This window comes from Marmota monax, unplaced genomic scaffold, assembly GCF_021218885.2.
Source record: "Marmota monax isolate L192 unplaced genomic scaffold, Marmota_monax_Labrador192_F-V1.1 WCK01_AAM20220418_F8-fsc00057, whole genome shotgun sequence".
NCBI lineage: Eukaryota > Metazoa > Chordata > Mammalia > Rodentia > Sciuridae > Marmota > Marmota monax.
The window spans coordinates 6,757,386-6,779,873 of NW_026693933.1; the positions used below are offsets into that span (position 1 = coordinate 6,757,386).

General features: G+C 36.2%; 1 protein-coding gene across 1 annotated transcript in view; it reads left to right on the top strand.

Annotated features, from left to right (window-relative positions):
• Abcb5 (ATP binding cassette subfamily B member 5) overlaps positions 1 to 22,488 on the top strand; it is a 130,285-nt gene that overhangs the window by 89,546 nt on the left and 18,251 nt on the right. The window contains 3 exon segments of the mRNA XM_058585314.1: positions 10,410 to 10,613; positions 13,124 to 13,224; positions 14,164 to 14,304. Of these exon segments, the coding sequence (XP_058441297.1) occupies positions 10,410 to 10,613; positions 13,124 to 13,224; positions 14,164 to 14,304 (446 nt within the window).

A 22,488-nucleotide genomic window follows, 5' to 3' on the forward strand; every position in this document is an offset into this window, starting at 1 on the left:
TGTTGGCCTCGTAGAATGAATTTGGAAGTTCTCCCTCTTTTTCTATTTCCCGAAGTAGCTTGAAAAGTATTGGTATTAGTTCCTCTTTAAAGGTTTTGTAAAACTCTGCTGTATACCCATCCGGTCCTGGGCTTTTCTTAGTTGGTAGTCTTTTGATGGTTTCTTCTATTTCCTCAATTGATATTGGTCTGTTTAGGTTGTCTATATCCTCCTGACTCAATCTGGGCAGATCATATGACTTAAGAAATTTATCTATGCCTTCACTATCTTCTAATTTATTGGAGTATAAGGATTCAAAATAATTTTTGATTATCTCCTGTATTTCTGAAGTGTCTGTTGTGATATTGCCTCTTTCATCCCGTATGTTAGTAATTTGAGTTCTCTCTCTTCTTCTCTTCGCTAGCATGGCTAAGGGTCTGTCGATTTTGTTTATTTTTTCAAAGAACCAACTTTTAGTTTTGTCAATTTTTTCAATTGTTTCTTTTGTTTCGATTTCATTAATTTCAGCTCTGATTTTAATTATTTCTTGCCTTCTACTTCTTTTGCTGTTGTTTTGCTCTTCTTTTTCTAGGATTTTGAGATGAAGTATGAGATCATTTATTTGTTGGTTTTTTCTTTTTTTAAGGAATGAACTCCAAGCAATGAATTTTCCTCTTAGAACTGCTTTCAATGTGTCCCATAGATTCCGATATGTTGTGTCTGTGTTTTCATTAATCTCTAAGAATTTTTTAATTTCTTCCTTGATGTCTTCTATAACCCATTGATCATTCAGTAACCTGTTGTTCATTCTCCAAGTGATGTATTCTTTTCCCTTCCTTCTTTTATCGTTGATTTTCAGTTCCATTCCATTATGATCAGATAGGATGCATGGTATTATCTCTACTCCTTTATATTGTCTAAGAGTTTCCCTGTGACATAATATATGATCTATTTTTGAGAAGGATCCATGTGCTGCTGAGAAAAAAAGTGTAACTGCTTGATGTTGGGTGGTATATTCTATATATGTCAATTAAGTCTAGGTTATTAATTGTGTTATTGAGTTCTATAGTTTCCTTATTCAACTTTTGTTTGGAAGATCTGTCCAGTGGTGATAGAGGTATGTTGAAGTCTCCCATGATTATTGTATGGTGGTCTATTAGACTCTTGAACTTGAGAAGAGTTTGTTTGATGAACATAGCTGCACCATTGTTTGGGGCATATATATTTATGATTGTTATGTCTTGTTGGTGTATGGTTCCCTTGAGCAGTATGTAGTGTCCCTCTTTATCCCTTTTGATTAACTTTGGCTTGAAATCTATTTTATTTGATATGAGTATGGATACTCCTGCTTGTTTCCGAAGTCCATATGAGTGATATGATTTTTCCCAACCTTTCACCTTCAGCCTATGTATGTCTTTTCCTATCAAATGCGTCTCCTGTAGGCAGCATATTGTTGGGTCTTGTTTTGTGATCCATTCTACTAGCCTGTGTCTCTTGATTGGTGAGTTTAAGCCATTAACATTTAGGGTTATTATTGAGATATGGGTTGTTCTTCCAGCCATATTTGTTTATTTATGTTACTAAACATGGTTTGTTTTCCTCTTTGATTATTTTCCCCCCTTTAGTGTCCTACCTCCCACTGTTGGTTTTCATTGTTATTTTCCATTTCCTCTTCCTGCAATGTTTTGCCAAGGATGTTTTGAAGAGATGGTTTTCTAGTTGCAAATTCTTTTAACTTTTGTTTATCGTGGAAGGTTTTAATTTCATCTTCCATCCTGAAGCTTAATTTCGCTGGAAACACAATTCTTGGTTGGAACCCATTTTCTTTCAGTGTTTGAAATATGTTATTCCAGGATCTTCTAGCTTTCAGAGTCTGTGTTGAAAGATCAGCTGTTATCCTGATTGGCTTACCCCTAAATGTGATCTGCTTCCTTTCTCTTGTAGCTTTTAAAATTCTCTCCTTATTCTGTATGTTGGGCATCTTCATTATAATGTGTCTAGGTGTGGGTCTCTTATGATTTTGCACATTGTAGGCTTCTAGGATTTGGGGTTCTGTCTCATTCTTCAAGTCTGGGAAGTTTTCTCGTATTATTTCATTGAATAGATTGCTCATTCCTTTGGTTTGAAACTCTGTCCCTTCCTGTATCCCAATGACTCTTAAATTTGGTCTCTTGATGTTATCCCATATTTCTTGGATGTTCTGCTCATGGTTTCTTAACAGTCTTGCTGAGCTGTCTATGTTCTTTTCAAGTTGAAATACTTTATCTTCATTGTCTGATGTTCTGTCTTCTAAGTGTTCTACTCTGCTGGTAGTACTCTCATTTGAGTTTTTAATTTGGTTTATTGCTTCCTGCATTTCTAGGATTTCTGTTTGTTTTTTATAACCTCTATCTCCCTGTATAGTTGATCTTTTGCTTCTTGGATTTGTTTATGTAATTCATTGTTGAAGTGATCTTTCATTGTCTGATTTTGCTGTCTGATGTCTTCCTTGAGACTCCAGATCATCTGAAGCATGTATATCCTGAATTCTTTATCTGACATTCCATCTGCTGCAGCTATTACCTCTTCTAACGTTGAGTTGACCTGCAATGCTTGTGGTCCTTTCTTTCCTTGTCTCTTCATACTGTTCGCGTTCCTTTCTACTTGGTGAAACTGTTGTGCTATTGAATTTTCCCCCTATATATTTATATTGGTCTTGTATAGTTTCAAAGTCTCCCTCGCAGGCGCGGGCGGTGGCTCTGTCCCTCTGCGGGCCGCTAGGCTTGTTCTGTCGGTGGTCACAGTTCTGTCTACTTTGCAGGCGCAGGCAGCGGCCCTGCCCCTCTGCAGGCCTCTGGGGCTGTACTGCCAGTGGGTCGCAGGTCCGCCTACCTTGCAGGCGCGGGGGGGGGGGGGGCGGCTCTACCCTTCCTCAGGCCACTGGGCCTGTTCTGTCTCTCGGTTGCAGGTCTGGCCTGTTCTGATGCAATTAATTTTTTTTTTTAAATGCAAAGCTGTTCGCAGTGCACCATGCCTTAAAAACATTACATTTGAAGTGCACTTTTTCTTTCTTATTTTGAGATGATGGATATACAATGGTAATTTTAAAAACTAGGATAAAATGTCACAATATAGCAGTACAAGAGGTGCTTAACATGCTATCAAATTATAATCACATCACTGAGATTTGTAGCATGTTGAAAAAGCAGTGCAATGTGATGAGGGGGCACATATGATTTATCTTGCATCTATTGAACTCTGTTATTGAAACCTAAGACTGCCAAAAACAAAAAGTAAACAAAACAAGACAGTATTCTAATAAAACTTTATTTTTGGACATAGGAATTTGCATTTATACATCTATCACATAATGCAGTATATTTTTCTCTCAATTTTTTCCCAGTCATTTAAATATATAAAAAAATCTTGGGCTGGGGATGTGGCTCAAGCGGTAGCGCGCTCGCCTGGCATGCGTGCGGCCCGGGTTCGATCCTCAGCACCACATACAAAGATGTTGTGTCCGCCAATAACTAAAAAAGAAATAAATATTTTTAAAAAAATCTGTATTTGGGGTAAAATTGGGAGTTCATAACCAACTTGAATCTAATGTATGAAATATGATATGTCAAGAGCTTTGTAATGTTTTGAACAACCAATAAAATAAATAAATAAATAAATAAATAAATAACCTTCTTACCTTGTGAGCAATATAATAATATGTAATCAAATGTGGACTGCAACCCATGTTGTTTTGACCTGTACAATAAAAAATCCACAAAAGATTTCAAATGGTATTTTACAAAGAAATCCAAATGGACAATATCCTTATACATTTATTCTATTTTGTGTCTTTGTATTTAGAGTGTGATTCTTATAGGCAACCTATAAGTTGCTTTTAATTGGGTTATTCAGCCCATTTTCATTTTTCTGTGACTATTAATATTAGGCTTAAATGTTTCATTTTGCTATTTTCTGCCACATTTGTTCTTTTTACAGTTTTCCTATTTTTCTGCCTTCTTCTGGATTAAAATTCTTTATTATTCTGATATCTCTCTCTCTCTCTCTCTCTCTCTCTCTCTCTCTCTCTTTCTCTTTCTCTCTCTCTCTCTGGAAAGGGAGGTGAAATTACTAGTTGAGGATCTTTGCTTTATTGTTTTAGTGGTTACAGAGTGTTAATAGTATACATCTTTCACTTATCACAGTCTACCTCCAAATATCAAACTATAGTTTTTTGAGGTTTTTTATATGACAGTGAAATGCATTCATTTCAATTCACAATAGCCAAACTGTGGAACCAACCTAGATACCCTTCAATAGATGAAAGGATAAAAAAAAATGTGGCATACATACTCAATCTATAGTTTAAGAAACTTCCACTGGGTATGGTACCACATATCTGTAATCCCAGCTACTATGAAGGTTGACAAAAGAGGATCCTAGGTTGAAGTTCAGCCTATACAATTTAGAGAGACCCTGTTTCAAAATAAAGTAATAACAATTTTTTTAAAACACTGGGGATGTAGCTTTTGATAGAGTTCTTGCCTGGCATGCTTGAGGCTCTGGGTTTAATCCCCAGAACTGAAAGAAAAAGAAAAAAAAATTGACAATAGTGTACCTCCCTTTTATCTCAATATTTTGCTATTATTATCATACAATTCATTTCTACATATGTACTAAACATCATATGTAGAATAAATACTCTTAAACAAAAATGGAAGAAAGTCAAATGTTTAAGAGTATTTATTGATCAACTCTACATCATGATTATTTTTATTTGTCACTTGTCTCCTAAAGAACTTCAAATAAACATAAATAGTTATATATTGACTCACATAGTTAACTTTTCTGGTCTCTTCATTACATGTTCTAGATACATATTTCCATTGGTATCATTTGCCGTCTGCCTCCAGGTCTTTTTTCACATTTTTTGTAGTGCAGGTCTGATAGTGATTAATTATTTTGGCTTTGGTGTGCCTGCAAAGTCTTTATTTCACCTTCATTTTTTAAATACATTTCCACTGACTACAAAATTTGATGTTGACAGATGTTTTTATTCATAGATTAAAAACATTGCTGTACATTCTTCTTCTCCCTATTCTTTTGTCAATAAACTATCTGTAATTATCTGCCTTTTTTCCTTCTATATATTTTTTGGTTGCTTTTAATGCTTTTCTTTTTTGCTGACTTTGAAATTGTGATGGACTTTCATATAGTTTCTTCTTCTTATGCTTGAAGTTCATGATTATCTTGGATTTATTAACTTGTGGATTTCACTGGAAAATTTATTGGTCATTAATTATTCAATTTTTTTCTCTAACCTCTCTCTTCAGGGACTCCAATTATACATATATTAAACTGCATAAAAGTTGTACCATATCTCACGAATGCATTGATAACATGTTCATTGCAGCTTTAATAGCAAAATAATAATAATAAATTATTGCCTACCTAGCATGCATGAGGTTCTGGGTTCTACCCCCAGCATGGGAATAAAAACAAAGATGGAAGAAAGTCAAATGTTTAAGAGTATTTATTGATCAAGAAAAAACTTGTAGTATAATGTAAAGAAATAAAAACAGAATACACAACTGCATACAAACAATAATCCTACTCTGATGTCAGTATATGAAGAATGTAAATGTAAATTTTAACATTGTTTAAGCTTTTTCTAATGATCATGTTTTCATGGTAAGAACAAAACATTTATTTTGCGGGGGTAGGGGGACAGAGTACCAGTTCAACAGGGATTGAACTCAGGGGCACCTAACCACTGAGCCACATCCCCAGCCCTATTTTGTATTTTATTTAGAGAAAGGATCTCACTGAGTTGATTAGTGCCTTGCCATTGCTGAGGCTGGCTCTGAACATGCCATCCTCCTGCTTCAGCCTCCTGAGCTGGGATTTCAGGCGTATGCCACTGTGCCTGGCCAAAGCATGTATTTTTAAATGTAGTCAATTATAACTGTGTTTCTAGGTAAATAAATAGGAGTTCTCATTTTTCCATCCCAGCACTAAGTGTCATGTGTCCCAATAAAATAAGATTCATAGTCAGGTATGATGGTGTATGCCTGTAATCCCAGCTACTCAGGAGACTGAGGCTGGAGGATCCCAAGTTCAAGACCAGCCTCAGCAATTCAGCAAGGCCCTAAGCAACTTAGTGAAACTCTGTCTCAAAATTAAAAATAAAAAAGGGCTAGAGATGTAGCTCAGTGGTGGCCCTGCTGGGTATACTCTTTAGTACCAAAATAGTAATTAATATTTTAAAATTTTGAATATTAAAAAAAACATAGTTCTTATAAAAACAAATCTGCTTATTTGAAGTTTTTTTTCTAGAACATCTTTTATCTTACCTCATACTATAATGTTTCTATCCTTTTCTATCCTTTACACATTTACTTAGACCAATTTATAGAGACTAAAAAAGGAAATAAGAAATGTCATATCTAATATGTACACTTTAATGAATATATTTAATTTTTCAATTGGACATTACTATGATGAAGTAGCTAAGAGTGCTAGCCCTCCATCAAAGTGGAAGAAGGGGAAGAGCTGGGTTTTGGAGCCCAGCCATGGTTTGCTGGGCATCCATGTGTCACCACAGCCCATTACAGGGATGAGCAGAGCCAGAGCAAAGTCAGAACTATATTTTGCAGGGGAGTGGCCAGGGCCAGATTGGTTGAACACAGAGAGATTAATCACATAAATGAGTCTATTAAAGAAAATGGAAACCAGATTTTCACTTGTGAAAAGGAGGTAACAAATTATGGAAATGGAGAAAACTGAAATTAACCTGTAGCCTTGGACTGAAATCACAGTTATTGAATAATTGATAGTTAAATATTGTATTTGTTTTTCAGATTTGATTTTTTTAAGGTAAGACAGGTTACTTTGTCATGGAGGAAAAACAGTTTGTTGATGAAAACCTTTATACATTTATACATTTCAACATAAATAGAGAAGAAAATATAAATATAAATGTGTGCATGCATCTATCCATACACATTTACATAACTTCACAGTCCTGCCCCAAAATAATGAGCATAATTAGTTCCATATTTTGACAGCTAAATAACATCTCTACTAACAGGAGTCAGAGGTATATTGAGAAATTATTGATTCCAGCAGTAGGGCAGAGATAGTGCAAGATGAATCTGAAAAATCAGTCTATGTCAGAAAATAAGAACATATACAAAGATTGATAAAGACATGTCAAAAGACAACAAAACTGACTTGAGAGGACATCCTGGGACAATTTCTATATCAAAATAAGAATTAGTTGGGGGTGATGGCTCCTGTCTGTAACCCCATGTCCTGGAAGACTGAGGCAGGAGGATCATAAGTTCAAGGCCAGCCTGGGCAACTTAGCAAGACCCTCAGCAACTTAATGAGACCCTGTCTCAAAATAAAAAGGACTTATCAGAGAGAACATTCGGCCTTTGCATGGGAAAAATGGAGGAACTTTGATTGGGCAAGGGGAGAGAGGGATGGGAAGGGTGCATGGGGGCAGAAAAGATGGTGGAATGAGATGGATATCACTACCCTAAGTACCCGCAAGACTGCACATCGTGTACAACCAGAGAAATGAAAAGCTGTGCTGCAGTTGTGTACAATGAATCAAAATGCATTCTGCTGTCATATATACCTAATTAAAATTAATTAATTAATTAATAATTTAAAAACTTAAAAGAAAAAAAGAAAAAGGACTAGGGATGTACTCAGTGATTAAGTGCCTGTGGGTTCAATCCCCAGTTAAAAAAAAAAAGAAGAAAGAGAGAGAGAGAAAGACAGACTTACAAACCACTTGACAAAAATAAGAAACCATACTAAGAACCTAGTTTATACTACAAAATAAATAAAGTTTAATGAGAAATTGAATATTAGTATAGCTCAAAAGAAACTCACCTCAAAACACTTATGAATTAACAAAAGAAAAAATAGCTTCACAATGGAGAAACATAGAAGACACAATTTAATTAATTATATAAGTAAACACTACCAGAATAGGACCAATCAAAGTTGCGTGCCACTTGATGAGATGCAATGAGAAGAATACAGAATCACTCCTGTGTTATGCATGCCAAAAATTCATCATCTGAATCTAATCATGAGGAAATAGAGGATAGGCACAAATTGAGAGACAGTCAACCAAATAACTGGCCTATAATCTTCAAAAAATTGAAAGTCATGAGCATCAAGGTAAGGAATGAGGAACTATGCCAAATTGAAATGGCTAAAGAGACATAATAACTAAATGGAGTTTGCAATTCTGAATTGGATATCCTTTTGCTATAAAAGGATATCATGATTTAGATAACTGACAAGACTTGAATGAAGTCTTAGGGTTTGATGGCAATCATGTATTAAATATTAATTTTCTGATTTTGATTAAGAGAGAGAATGCTTTTGGTCACAAGAAATCATCCGTGAGTATGCAAAAGACAGTAGGATTTGAGGTCAGCCCTTAATCTCAAATGACTTCAAAGAACAAAGAGTTCTTTATCTTTCGTCAGAAATCAAACAACTGAGGGCAAGTTATTTTGTCTTTCTACCTCAGTTTCTCATTTACATTGCAGGCATAGTAATTAATTGCAGGCATAATGACAGTATCTATCTCCTAGCATTGTTATAAGATTGTTATAAGGGATGGGGAGTAATTTGTCAGTGGTACAGCATTTGCCTAACATACATGAGGCCCTAAATTCAATCCCCAGGACTGCAACAAAAACTAAAAAGAGATTATTATAAGACAGTGAAGGTGAAGTGCTTATTTTCTGCTCAGTAAGTGTTGGCTGTTCTTTGAGCACCTTTACATATTAGCTACAATAATAGCATGAAAATTATGGTGGCTGACATTCTCATTTCTTCCTACTTATTGGCCTCTTTCTATCTGCTTTCCCTTATGCTCTCCTTTCCTCTCCATGTTGGCCTTTCCATATCAATTCTTGCCTCTCCAACATAAAGCACTGTACTCCAAAGAATATTCAGTGTGAACCCAGATGGCTTAAGTTATAGTTCCTTACATGATTATCATATCTTCACTGAGAGAACTCATGAATGAAAAAACAAATGTACCAAAAGTATACAAGATCTTAAGAAGAATGAAATTATGACATTTGGCAGTAGATGGATGGAATTGGAGAATATTATATGACATGAAATAAGTAAAATAAGCCCACCCCAAAAAACAAAGGCTGAATGTTTTCTCTGATATGCAGATGCTAATTTTCACAATAGAGAGCAGGGAGAACAGAGTACTTTGGACTAGACAGAGGGGAGTGAAGGGAGGGAAGGGGGTATGGAAGTAGGAATGACAGTAGAATGAATCAGACATTATTACCCTGTGTGCAAATATGATTACACAACCTGTATAACTTTACATCATGTACAACCAGAAGAATGAGAAGCTGTACTTCATTTATGTATGGTGTGTCAAAATGCATTATATTGTCATGTATAACTAATTAGAACAAATAAAAATTTTTTTTAAATACAAGATCTTATTTTTATAGAGTCCATAAAGCAAAAATTTTTAAGAAAAAAATTAATTATTTACCTTAGACTATTACTAAAGATGAATTGAATTCAATTCTAGTAAATATATAAGCTAAAATATAACATTCTCTTCCTTTTTATTCTTCATGAAATGGAATATGTAAAACACTCGAAGAATTCATACATAATTCAAACCATCTTTTCCAAACCCTTAAAATTTAAATACACATCTGTTTTACATGTAGTAAAATTGCTACTTTCATGTTACTAATTATTAAGATATTTATTGTCCAATAACATTCCCAATACACGGGACCACAGCTTTATACATAGTGAACAATGAAAAATGCTTAGCTAAAGATTGTTTCTTTTTGTTGTTGTTGTTCTTTTTTTTTTTTTTTGAACAGTAATTGTGATTCTGCTACTTTCAAACATCAACCTTCTCTGTAAGAGTTTCTAAGTTAGGATTTAGAGGTAGGGTGAGAGTGTATGTGGGTACACACTGTGTAGATCTCACTGAGAAGTCCTGTAACTCCAAGTTTCAATAACTACACTTAACTCAGATTGAAGTACAAAATTCTGCAGAACTATTTAAAAAAATATCTCAAATGAAGCATCAGAAATATCTTCCTCTAAGCAGGTCATAGTTTTGGATAGCCTGCTTCTTTCATGCTTTTAGACATTGTTCTATCTATACTGTGGTCCACTACACTGAAAGCTAGTTCATGTGGGGTCTCAATATTGGAAATGAGGCAGAAAATAAAACATGATTCCTAAGTTAAGGGCATTTAAAAATATGTCTTATTTAATATCTGAGTATAAATTCAAAGTATAAATCTAAGTACAAATCCTAAAAAATAAATAATACAGCCTTCCTTATTTTGCAGGAAATGCTAAGAGGAAATCTTATAAGTTTAAAGCTGACTGACTTTTTTTCCCCAAAATATGTCTAATTCTAGGCAACAAGTTCAAGGGTTGGTGTCTTAATGCAAAATGCAACCAACATGGGACTGTCCATTATCATTTCCCTTGTATATGAATGGGAGATGACACTCTTGATTCTGAGCATTGCTCCAGTACTTGCTCTAACAGGAATGATTGAAACCGCAGTAGTGACTGGATTTGCAAACAAGGATAAGCAAGAACTTAAGCGTGGAGTAAAGGTAAAATGAAGGCTTTATTACCAGAATAACATTTAAAAAATAATAATCAGATCTCCCATCTTTATGATATATCAACCTCATCTTTTAGGAAGTAAAGTGGTATGTGATAGGTTATGTGTGTATACATGCACACTCATACATATAGATAGATATACACACACACACAGAGACCAGACCAGTATACAACAGGATATAGACAAGGCATGGTGATAGGGTCCATTACAGCATAGGATCTGCAGTCAAATTGGCTGAGTTAGAATTCACTTTATGTCACTAAAACATGTGTGATATGAGCATGTTATGTGAACCTTTGTGACCTTTTGTTTTCTGCCTTGTAAATGGGAATAATAATAGTATCCACTTACAGATTTGTGTATCACACAAAATAGCATTAGTATATGGAAAACACTTAGAATAGTGGCTGGAAGACAGGAAGCACATAATGACAAAGGACATTATTAAGTACCCACTCTTTCCCTCAGTGGTAAGCAAAGCATTACTTTCCCAGTCTACCCTTAGATAACCCTGGCAGTAGGCAGTAATGGATTTTGTTGTTGTTGTTGTTGTTAGGGGTTTTGTGAGGTTTTGTTAGTTTGGGGCTTTTAAATTTTATTTTTGATGCCTTCTATCCTGCTCTTCTTGGCTTTCATCTTGGAAAAAGTCCAAAACCTGAGTTTCATGACAGCCTTTCAGAAGCTGCATCATGAAGATACTGAGTCTTCTCTAAGCCACATATTCCAGGGCTTAGGCTATTCCTCTCATGGTATGGATACACAGGTAACCGTAATCATTTACCACAGTGGTGAACATCTTCTGAATATAAAAATGATTTAGACGTCTTTATGGTCTATATCACAGAGACTGGAACAAGGCTGGAACAGTATAAAGACCATGAATGAGCTGGAATGCCGAGCTCCAGTCAGCTAATCTGTTGTGCCTGACCCTTGAACCTCTCCACTTTTCTTGTACTAGATAAGGACCCTGGAATGTCAGCTGAGTTATGCAGACTCAACTACTTACCAAATAATTGCCTCAGAAGCAGTAAGCAGTTATTTAGCCTAAATGGTATGATTTAGAAGTTGCACAAGTTCTAAATTCATCAAACATTAATTAGATTGTCCTCATCTTATTTTTTGTACCAAGAGCTTTAGTTACATATCTCCTTGACTTTTCTTTTGTATCATTAGAGTAACCTCAAACTATACCATCAATAACACCAAATAGTCAATCTGAGTTCTTTCCCTATAGCTTTCAGTAAGTAGTTTACCAAAGACAAATTTAGAATATAGACCAATAAAACATATTGGTTCTTCTTTAATTATGTGTATAGATTTGAATAGATCATCAAACATTTTATTTTTCATACTTAAAATGGCTTTATTTTTAAAGGGTACAGTATTTTCTAGGTGTCTGTAAGGATCGATCTTTCTCTCTTTGTCAAAATTAATCACAAAGGCTTTTCGTTGTTGTTCATGTATTTTCCCCCTCAAAGGAAACTTCAGCATTCATATCTATCTTCCTTACATACTACACAATGTGTTTTTAAAAAGCACTCTTTGAGTTCATTTTGAAATTAATGAGAATTTTAAACAACTCAACATCAAAATTGAAAGCAGAATCCAGGTGTCCTAACCACAATTCAGAAATCTGGTTCTCTGCTGCAACCCAAATTATCCTTCAAATAATGCTGGGTGGGGCTGGGGATGTAGCATTGCCTAGCATGCACAAGGTCCTGGGTTTGGTCCCCCGCATCACAAAATAAATAAATAATGCTGGATGTCTACCTATCCCACAACCTACAGAACCTACAGAGCCAGTCTAAGAGAAAATGGGAAGTTTCTCTTTCTAGCCAGTCTGTTTTCATGTCCAAATAGTTCTTATAAGCCAAAAGCCTCCTGTGTTTGAGATCCCATGCTATTATACATTCTTTTTGAAAACTCTATAAATATGGGAAAGCATTAATTATATTTGTATTCAATATCTTTTTAAATTCACAGACATGAAAATGAGAAATGGCTTTATCTTATAAATAATTGTATAGCCACATCACATGATATTATTATGAAATGTTCCTGAGTCCTTTTTAGTTGCTATTTGCATTTCTGTTCTAGAATAAAACAATTATTTCTTTGATTCTCTCTGCTATCTTTTACTTGAATTGTTTCATAATTTATAAGAAAACCCTTTGTATATGAACATAAAGCTCACTAATGTTATATTCCCCAGCCCATGGAACCAATTTAAACTGATATTCAGTAAAGACTTGAAGAGGCTAAACTTGGTACACTAAATCTTTTCAAAAAAATTTGTGCCTTAAGCTTATTACCCAAAATGTAATTTTTGGATCTTATTTTTGGAGATGGAGGGAGGAAGGTAAGAATACTTGACAGAAAATCTTATTGACCCGATATGCTTACAATGTCCCCAGTGTACGTGACTAGAATTCACTACCAAGAAAAGTATAAGCATTACTAACTTTATTTCCTTATTGTATTGTCCTATTTTATAAGATAGCAATTGAAGCTGTGGAGAACATACATATTATAGTGTCATTAACAAGAGAGAAAGCCTTTGAGCAAACATATGAGGAGACTCTTCAGATCCAACACAGGTGACTATCCTGATGCTGTTGACTGTGCTATCCTGTAACATCAGTGCTTCCCAATACTCTGGCAGTTTGCCTGGCAATCCACCTGCTCTAGAATCTTTCCCGAGAGTGGCCTATCATAATTTCTCACACAACTTTACTAAGAAGACATGAAGAAAACTCAAGGGCAAACACAATTAAAAATAAACATTTTAGGTCTTCCATGTCACTGAAGTGTACATATCTGTCTTATTATCCAGAAAAAAGACTTCAGGAAGTAAAGTATTCAAGAAAGAAAGAGTGTCCATCCCTTTACTTTAAATCTCTAGGATAGTTTATGTTTTAAAACAAATGTATAGGGCAGGGGTTGTGACTCAAGTGGTAGAGCACTTGCCTAGCATGTGTGAGGTGCTGGGTTCGATTCTCAGCACCACATATAAACAAAAAAATAAAATAAAGGTCCATCAACAACTAAAAAAAATTTTTTAAAAAAATGTATTTACAGCAAACCTGTTTATTAAACTAGCCCCCCTTATCACACTGGCTTAGCGATACTCTGATTACTTTATACACTTCTGCACTCGTGCCTGTGGTTGGTATCACCCTTTAATTGCCTCTATGTATTCTATTAATGCAAGATTGTTGTAGATAATTAGAGAATATTTATTCATTTCTCTAAACTAAATTTCTTTACTACCCTTTCACAGACTTTGTCCATTCATTTGGAAGTAAATAAAGACATCTTTGTTAAACCATAGAGTATATCACTATAGAGAAAATCATTATCTCCTGTCTTCTCTATAACAATTCTCAGTAGTAAAAAGAAAATCTCATTTATTTAATACTTAAAATACATATCCACTAAATGATAACTTTTCAAGGTGCTATATTCATTATGTTACATGTATTAAGTTGATCCAACTATAACTCATGCACCATTGTTTGGTAAATTATGCATTTCAGAAATACCTTGAAGAAAGGACAGATCATAGGAAGCTGTTATGCATTCAGCCATGCCTTTGTGTATTTTGCCTATGCAGCAGCATTTAGATTTGGAGCCTATTTATTTCAAACTGGACGAATGACACCAGAGGGCATGTTCATGTAAGTTGTGCATATACAAAGACCATGTAAGTGGGTGGGTCATATTAACCAAAGGTGTCTAGTTTATACAGAGAATTGTCATTTAAATCACACATGTGGGCAAGGTGTGCTTAGAAAATTTAAATATATACATATATGTATGTGTATATATGTGTGTATGTAAATATATATGTAAATATATGTTTGATTTTTAACTGGTAGAAAATTACTGTGCATATTATAAGTTTATGGAGTACAATGTAATATTTTAATATATGTTCATAATGTGAAATGATTAAATCAAGCTATTTTTGTTGCTTAATAGCTGTAAAAATATTAAACTTTATTTAGATATTTAATGGTAAGGGGGGGAGCTGGGGTTGTGGCTCAGCAGTAGAGTGCTTGTCTAGCATGTGCAGGGCACTGGGTTCAATCCTCAGCATCACATAAAAATAAATAAATAAATAAAGGTATTATGTCCAACTACACCTGAAAAAGAAATTTTTTTTAATTAATGGTAAAATACTGATACCTATATAATACTAATAATCTGAACTGAATCCCCAAATGAATCACTCACAGATTTTTTTTTCTAGAATGTGGGAATGCAGGAACAACATATGTCTTCATGATATCCACTCCTCAGGGAATTTGCAAGACTTTATGGAATTCCCAGAATTAAGATATCTTAATAATATTAAGTATGACTACAAATCAATAAGGCTGAGTTCTTTGCTAAGTAAACACTTCAGAAAACAAAGTATATAAATGAGTGTTCCCCTTCAGAAAAGTCACAGTTGGGAGTTAATCATGATTGCCAGTGAGGCTTTCTTTCACAACACATTGGTTGAAGGTAATATTTTAGAATTCGGTTCATCAAGTTATGAATTTCTTTACTTCACAGAAATAACCTAAATACAACTAACTGAAATCAGAAATTCCAATTTGTAGTGTTCATTCTGAGTTTCCTACGTCTGTAATGTCAGTAATAGGAAGCCCAGAATGCAAACTCAAATTTAATGGCTAATTTTATCATAAATGTCATCATTAAACCTTTAGATCTAAAGAAAATCCATACAATATTTGACTCAAAAAGTGGCATTATGCTTTTTCAACAAGCTCACTGAAACATGTGCATCCAAGCAAGAAGCAGCTTCCTCTGAATGATGACTTGGGAGATTATACCTGTTCCCAGAAGGCTGCCACTTAGGAAACACCTGGGAACACCTCTCTGGGTGCTACCCCTCAAGTCTCAGGATGTTCCTTTGAATACCTTCATTGGTGGCACATGTTTGCATTTGTGGTCATGTTCCATTTGAGGAAATGGCCTGAGCTTGTTTGAAGCCAAATAATTTCAGAAAAACTTGGAATCAGTTTTACTTTCTAATCACATGAAAATATTTTCATTTATTAAGTGCAGACTAAGATTCCCAGGAAGTTTCTTTGCTAGGCACTGATAAGAAAACAATCCACAGTTCACCAATCCAGTTTTCCTGAATCTTACCTAATGATGAGGTAAGATTAAGCAGTTTCCTCTACCCCCTCTACTGTCCTTCATTTCTCCCCCTTGTATTATTTTTCCCTTCCCCCTCATTTCCTCTTGTATGTTCTTTTGTATAACCCTGAGGGTCTCCTTCCATTTCCATGCAATTTCCCTTTTCTCTCCCTTTCCCTCCCACCTCTCATCTCTGTTTAATGTTAATCTTCTTCTCATGCTCTTCGTCCCTACTCTGTTCTTAGTTACTCTCCTTATATCAAAGAAGACATTTGGCATTTGTTTTTTAGGGATTGGCTAGCTTCACTTAGCATAATCTGCTCTACAACAGTCACTAGTATGGCAATATGTAAATCAATGGATGTGTAATTGATGTGATTCTGCAATCTGTATATGGGCTAAAAACGGGAGTTCATAACCCACTTGAAGCAAAGTGTGAAAGATGATATATCAAGAACTATGTAATGTTTTGAACAACCAACAATAAAAAATAAAAAAAATTTAAAAAAAAAAAGATTAAGCAGTTTAGCAGAAAACAGTACTTAGCAGTTTCCTGAAGGGAGATTTTCTTATACAATGGGATATCTGTATTTAAAATTTCAACAGAAAAACACAGGGTCCCTGTTCTACTTTGTTCTCCTAGCCTCTGAAACAATGGGCAGTGTTGCCCGTGTGAACCTATAAACAATTATGGCATGTAGCCCCGGGCTTCATTCTGATTACATAGGCTAATTAGTCAGATTAAGAAGAAGCAAAATCTGGCATCACATAAATTAATTTATTCAGTTCATAGGCCCCCATTTAATCAACAGAATTCCCTTGGTTGTAATGTCGTGCAGGCACTCCCAAGCTTATAAAAGTTTGATTACAAACCCATTGCTTGAAACTCAGAAAAATGTCCTTGTGTTGCTCTAAATTTTCATACCTTCTCACATCCCCAGGGAACCATTCTTTCAGCACAACTGGTCTTGGGGATTAGAAAGCAAGCCAGTTAAACAGTCACAGCAATATAGGATGTTATATGATTTTATAAACTCTCACAGAAGATGTTCAAGCCTTCTCTTCAAGTTCTCTGTCATTACGCTCTCTTTGCTTTATAATCACGTATCTTCAGAAAGAAAAAAAGAAAGAAAAGAAAAATCCTCCCCTTAAGGCCCCTCCTACCTATCTCCAAGGTCTTTGCTGTCCTTTGCAGCCAGATCCCAAAAGATTGCCTCTTCTTGCTCTGGACACCTTCTCATCTCTAGTCTCTCCTAAACTGCTTCTGGACAAGACTTATTTCCCACCACGTTACTAGAAAGACTCATGGCCAAGGTCATCACTGGCTTCAACCCCACTTCAGCCCTCAGGGGCATTTCACGATTCTTTCCTGAAACACTTTTCTTTCCAGGCTTCACTCCTTGCCTTACTGGCTCCTGTTCTCTGTTGGGCTTCTTTGTATTGAAGGGTGGAGAGATCTCAGAACTTTCATCCATACGTTCTCATTGATGGTCTCACTCAGTCTGACAGTTTACCACAAATGTCCCAATAACTTTCTTCTCTTGTAGTTCCATCTCTGACCCTGTCCCTGAACATTAAACTCTTATCCAACTACTTTCTAAAATATCTTAATGTGTCCCAAGCAGAATTAAAATTTTTAAACCATAAAACCAATGTATTGATTCATTAAAATAGTGTCATGACTTTCAATTAAAGTTTGAATAAATCAAAATTCCTTACCGTGACCTAAAAGCCCCACATGATGAGGCTTCTGCCTTCCTTCCAACCTCATCTATCACTGTCCCTTTTGTGAAATACATAGCAGCCCCACACTGTCCCTGGAACTGTCCCTGGAACTCTCCACTTCAGTGTCTTTGCACTTTGCAGGCTCTTCTGTTTACCTGAATGATCACTCCCCAGGTCTGTGCCAGGCCTCTTTATTATCAAGCTTCCACTCCCACATCTGCTCCTCAGAGAGGCTTTCACTGAAGAACCAAAGTGGTCCCTGTACCATTCCCTCCTCATCTTTCCCATTATTATGGTTTTTTAATAGCACATCACAATTTGAGATTGTCTTTTTTGTTTCTGTATTTTTTGTGGTCTTAGACTATCTTATTATTAAGGATATTTCCTTAAATCCCACAACAAGCAGTAGACACAGCACATATTAAATATTTATTAAATGAATAATGGAGTCAGAAATAAAGGGAGAGGGCTGAGGGTATAGCTCAGTGACAGAGTACTTGCCTGGCATGCTTGAAGCCCTGGGTTCGATCCTCAGCAACAAAAAATACAATAAGGAAAGTAGAAATATGCCTCCAGGATCAACTTGACACTGCTCCTGTGTTTCACAGATTTAAATTGTTTTTTTTTTTTCCCTTTCTGTATCCATACATCTAACACCAGGTGTGTGAGCAGGAAGACTGATCCTACAGTTATTTACATAAAACTATGATGTGTATAACTGGGAATCTCCTTCTTCTTGCACTGAAATTTGTCTGCATTAAAACTAAGCAGAGAGGGGCCGGGGACGTGGCTCAAGCGGCAGCGCGCTCACCTGGCATGCGTGCGGCCCGGGTCCGATCCTCAGCACCACATATGAACAAAGATGTTGTGTCTGCCAAGAACTAAAAAAAAAATAAATAAATATTAAAATTTTAAAAAAATAAAAATAAAAATAAATAAAACTAAGCAGAGAATATGCTTAATTCAAAAATGATACAATCTCAAAATCATGCGAATCACTTTTTTAAAAATTTTTTTATTTTGTAAATGACCCACAAAACTTATGCATATTAATGTTATAGTACATGTATGCTTTGCATAATGTTTAAATTAGGTTAAATATACTCATCTCCAATATTTTCCATTCGTTTATGGCAAAAAAACTTCAAAATTCTTTCTTCTAGCTTTTTAAAATTTACAGTACATTACTGTCACCCTAGTATGCAACAGCACAGAACTTCTTTCTCTAACTGTAACTCAGTGCCCATTGATCAATATTTCCCTGTCTCTCCCCCTTCCCCACCTACTCCCCCATCCTCTAGTAACCAGGTGTGATTCTACCTGGTTCTGGTCAGAGTCACCATGAGTGGACCAGCCTCAGCCATCTCTGGGCCAGCAATGCCACCAAGCTATGTCACATGTGACCTCATAGCCCACCAAGACCAGCATAACACTGGAGTGAGACCTGACTATTGCTGAAGTGGACTAATGGCCCAAGCCTGCAGCAGTCAGTCACAGGTGATAGTGGCCAGAGCAGAAGTCCAATGAACCAGTGCAGATGTCTTCCCCTGGCACTGGAGCTGTCCCAGACATTCTCTTAACAGGCAGGCCTGATAGTGGGAGCTGTTGGGATCTGCCCACTGCTAATATTTACCAGCCCAGCACTAAGTTTCTTGGCAAAGTTTTGTGCTCATACCCTGTTCTATCCCCAGTAAGTGGGATCTTCACCACTCTATGCTGCCTGAGTTTGGGTAGTTTTGGTAAAGGCAGTCTCGTGGCCACCCAGGCTGAGACTAAGCTGGGTCATACCTGAATCTCACAGCCCTAAGGACATGCACAGTTTTAAAGGGGACAGAGGACCACACCACAGCTGGCAGTGATGCAGGTCAAAACACAAGCCTGTCCCACGGAAGGGCAGGTGCCTGGCCACTGGGTACCAGGGAAATTCTAGAGCTTTGTCTATGAGGACAAGCCTAGTGTTAGTTGTGCTGCCTGAGGTTAGGGAACAGGTGATAGAGAGAGTCCCTTACCATCAAGGTTGACATTAAACTGGGTTGCACTGAGTCTTATGCTGCAGGACCTATACATTCGCAGGAGGGCACGTATACCCCAGGGCCCACTCCAAGGCTGGAAATAATGCAGACCAAAACTCAAATCTTTCCCACCAGCGCAAAGATCTGCCTAATGCCATGGCCAGTCTAGATCCCATATCAGGCTAGTCTAGAGTTGGCCTGCCTACAGGGCCTTCAATTTCTACTTGGTCTCACCACAGCAGACCTGGCACTGGGCTCCAAGACAAAATCCTATGCTAGTTTTCATTCCCTGCCTCCCAGCGGGTAGAATCCTGTGGCCCAGCCACCCAGGGTTGGAGGAGAGTTGGTGACAGTCAGCACTTGGTCTATCAGTTGTAGCAGCTCAGTCACACACATTAGCCTAGGGGTAGGGCCATGCTCGGCCTCGTGGAGTTGATGGAGAGGTGATACAGTCAGCTCTATCCTTCCCGTCTTCATTAATAATATTTTCATTTTATTAGGTGGTCTCTCACCTGATTTTCTTAGCTCTTGTGAAGCTCATGTTATTTTGGTACATGAGCTATACAACGTGATGTTTCTGTGGAAGAGATCCTCTGGCAAGAGGATCTTAGCCACCATATTCCTCCACAGCCAATCTGTTTCATGCCAGCAAGCAAGGCCAAAGAGAATGTTTCCTGAAAGGGGACTCTCAAGACTCCAACCATTCCATTGCCCACAATAATCACTACCAATTACACCTTTGCTCAATACCAAGGATTTCTCATGCATTGCCTGCTTCATCTTTTAAACTACTCTATGAAATAAAATTATTCCTACTTTGCAGGTAGGAAAAAATTAAGACTTAACCCGGGCGTGGTGGCACATACTTGTAATCCCAGCAGCTTGGGAGGTTAAGACAAGAGAATTGCAAGTTCAAAGCCAACCTCAGCAACTGTGAAGCACTAAGTAACTCAATGAGACCCTGTTTCTAAATAAAATACAAAATAGGGCTAGAGATGTGGCTCAGTAGTCAAGTACCCGCCAATCCCTGGTACCAAAAAGAAAAATTAAGACTCAAGACTAAACTTGCTCAAAGCCACATAATCAGCAAGTAGCAAAGCACAAATTCAAGTTCATGCCAGTCTTTGTTTAGTATGTATTTACTATTACTATTACTAATGTTTAGCCAAATATTCAAAGAATATTTCCACACACACATAAAAATTTTTTTTCAGTAATCCTTTCTTAGTTTTACAAATATTTGAATATACAGATCTGAGCTGATTCTTAACAGAAATGAAACAGATGGCTTGCTTAGATTATTCTGTAGCCCAGTAATATAGGAGAATAAAAAGGCCTCAATACAACATGTCCCCCAATCAGCACGCGCGCACACACACATATACATACACACACGCTGGCCTAGTATACTTCTTTTAATTAAATTCATTGAAAAGGTCTCTTCTAAAGACATAAGCATTTTAGCTGTCAGAACATATGTAGGACAATTAACATAAGAATAATTATTCATGAATTATATCCCAAGGGAAGGAAGAAACAGGGAGTTGTCTGAGCTACAGCAGCTAGTATCTCTGTTTTTTTGTTTTGTTTTGTTTTGTTTTGTTTTGTTTTTTTAGTTTCATTCAAAAAGCCTTCAGAGTAACAATGCCCATACTATTATATTATGGACACAATAAGTTTCTCTTGGAAATAAGAGTATGGTACTGTGTGTAATGGAATAGATGAAATTTTTCTTCAACACCAAATCTTTATTCTTCTTAGATACCTTATGACCTTTTCTATCATGAATGTACAAAAGCATCCTTTAGACATACTGCGTTATATCTGGCCTAGAAGATTCTGTAACTTCCAGATTCAGAATGAAATATAGCTTCCTTTCTAATCAACTAATTGAATGGAAGAGGTTTACAAAAAAAAAATCATTCCTACTAGAATTCTAGTAGGATTTTACATAATTCTTTGTAAGTAAAAATATCTTTGTGCCATTCTCCAAATAAATGCTTTCCCAACTCATGAATCAAGAAACTGGTAAAAAAAAAAAAAAAAAAAAAATGTGGATGCTTGGAGTTCACACCACAAAGCCTGATTCACTGTTCTGATGTAAGGCATTTAAGCAAACACCCTATATCATTCCAAGGCATAAGATCTGAGGTTCACATTTAAAGAAATACGAATGAGCCATGTGTGACAGCACACACCTATAGTCTTAGCAGCTAAGGCAAGAGGATCCCAAGTTTTAAGCCAGCCTGAGCAACCTAGAGAGACCCTGTCTCAGAACAAAAGAAATGAGGCTGGGGATATAGATCAGTGCTAGAACACTTGCCTAACATGCATTAGGCCCTGGATTTAATCTCCTATATTGTGGTTTGCTACAGAAAAATAAAAGGGGGAAGTCATATTTTAGTTTATTTTTAAAAGTAAAGATTTTTCTCAATACACTGTGAATGTATTTTCAAGGTTTATACCTACAGGCGTGGGATATACTATCTCTCTTTCAGAAATGACAGTATACCTTAGAAAAGGGTGACACAGGGGCTGGAGTGGAGGCTCAGTGGTAGAGCACTTGCCTTGCATGTGGGTTCAATCCTCAACATCACATATAAATAAATAAAATAAAAGTATTTTGTCCTTCCTTAACTTAAAAAAAAATGACACACACCAAAGTTTTAACATCAGAATCTCTTAATGTGCTCATATTAGATTATCAGAACATCTGTTTAGAGAAAGATCCTCAAATGAAAAAAAAAAGTCAACATGTATGTCTTAAGATAAAAGTGGTCTCTTGTTTACCTTCATTATTGTAGAAGTTTCTCTGAAATGAGCATTTACATAAGGTGATAACATTTTTAATCTACAGCCTTGAAGCCAGGGATTAGGCAATTAGAAAATCTCTTGTCTAGGTTCCCATATCCATGTGTGAAGCAAAACACATTACCTCTCCTTTTCTTAAACTGGCAACATTGGATTTGTTAC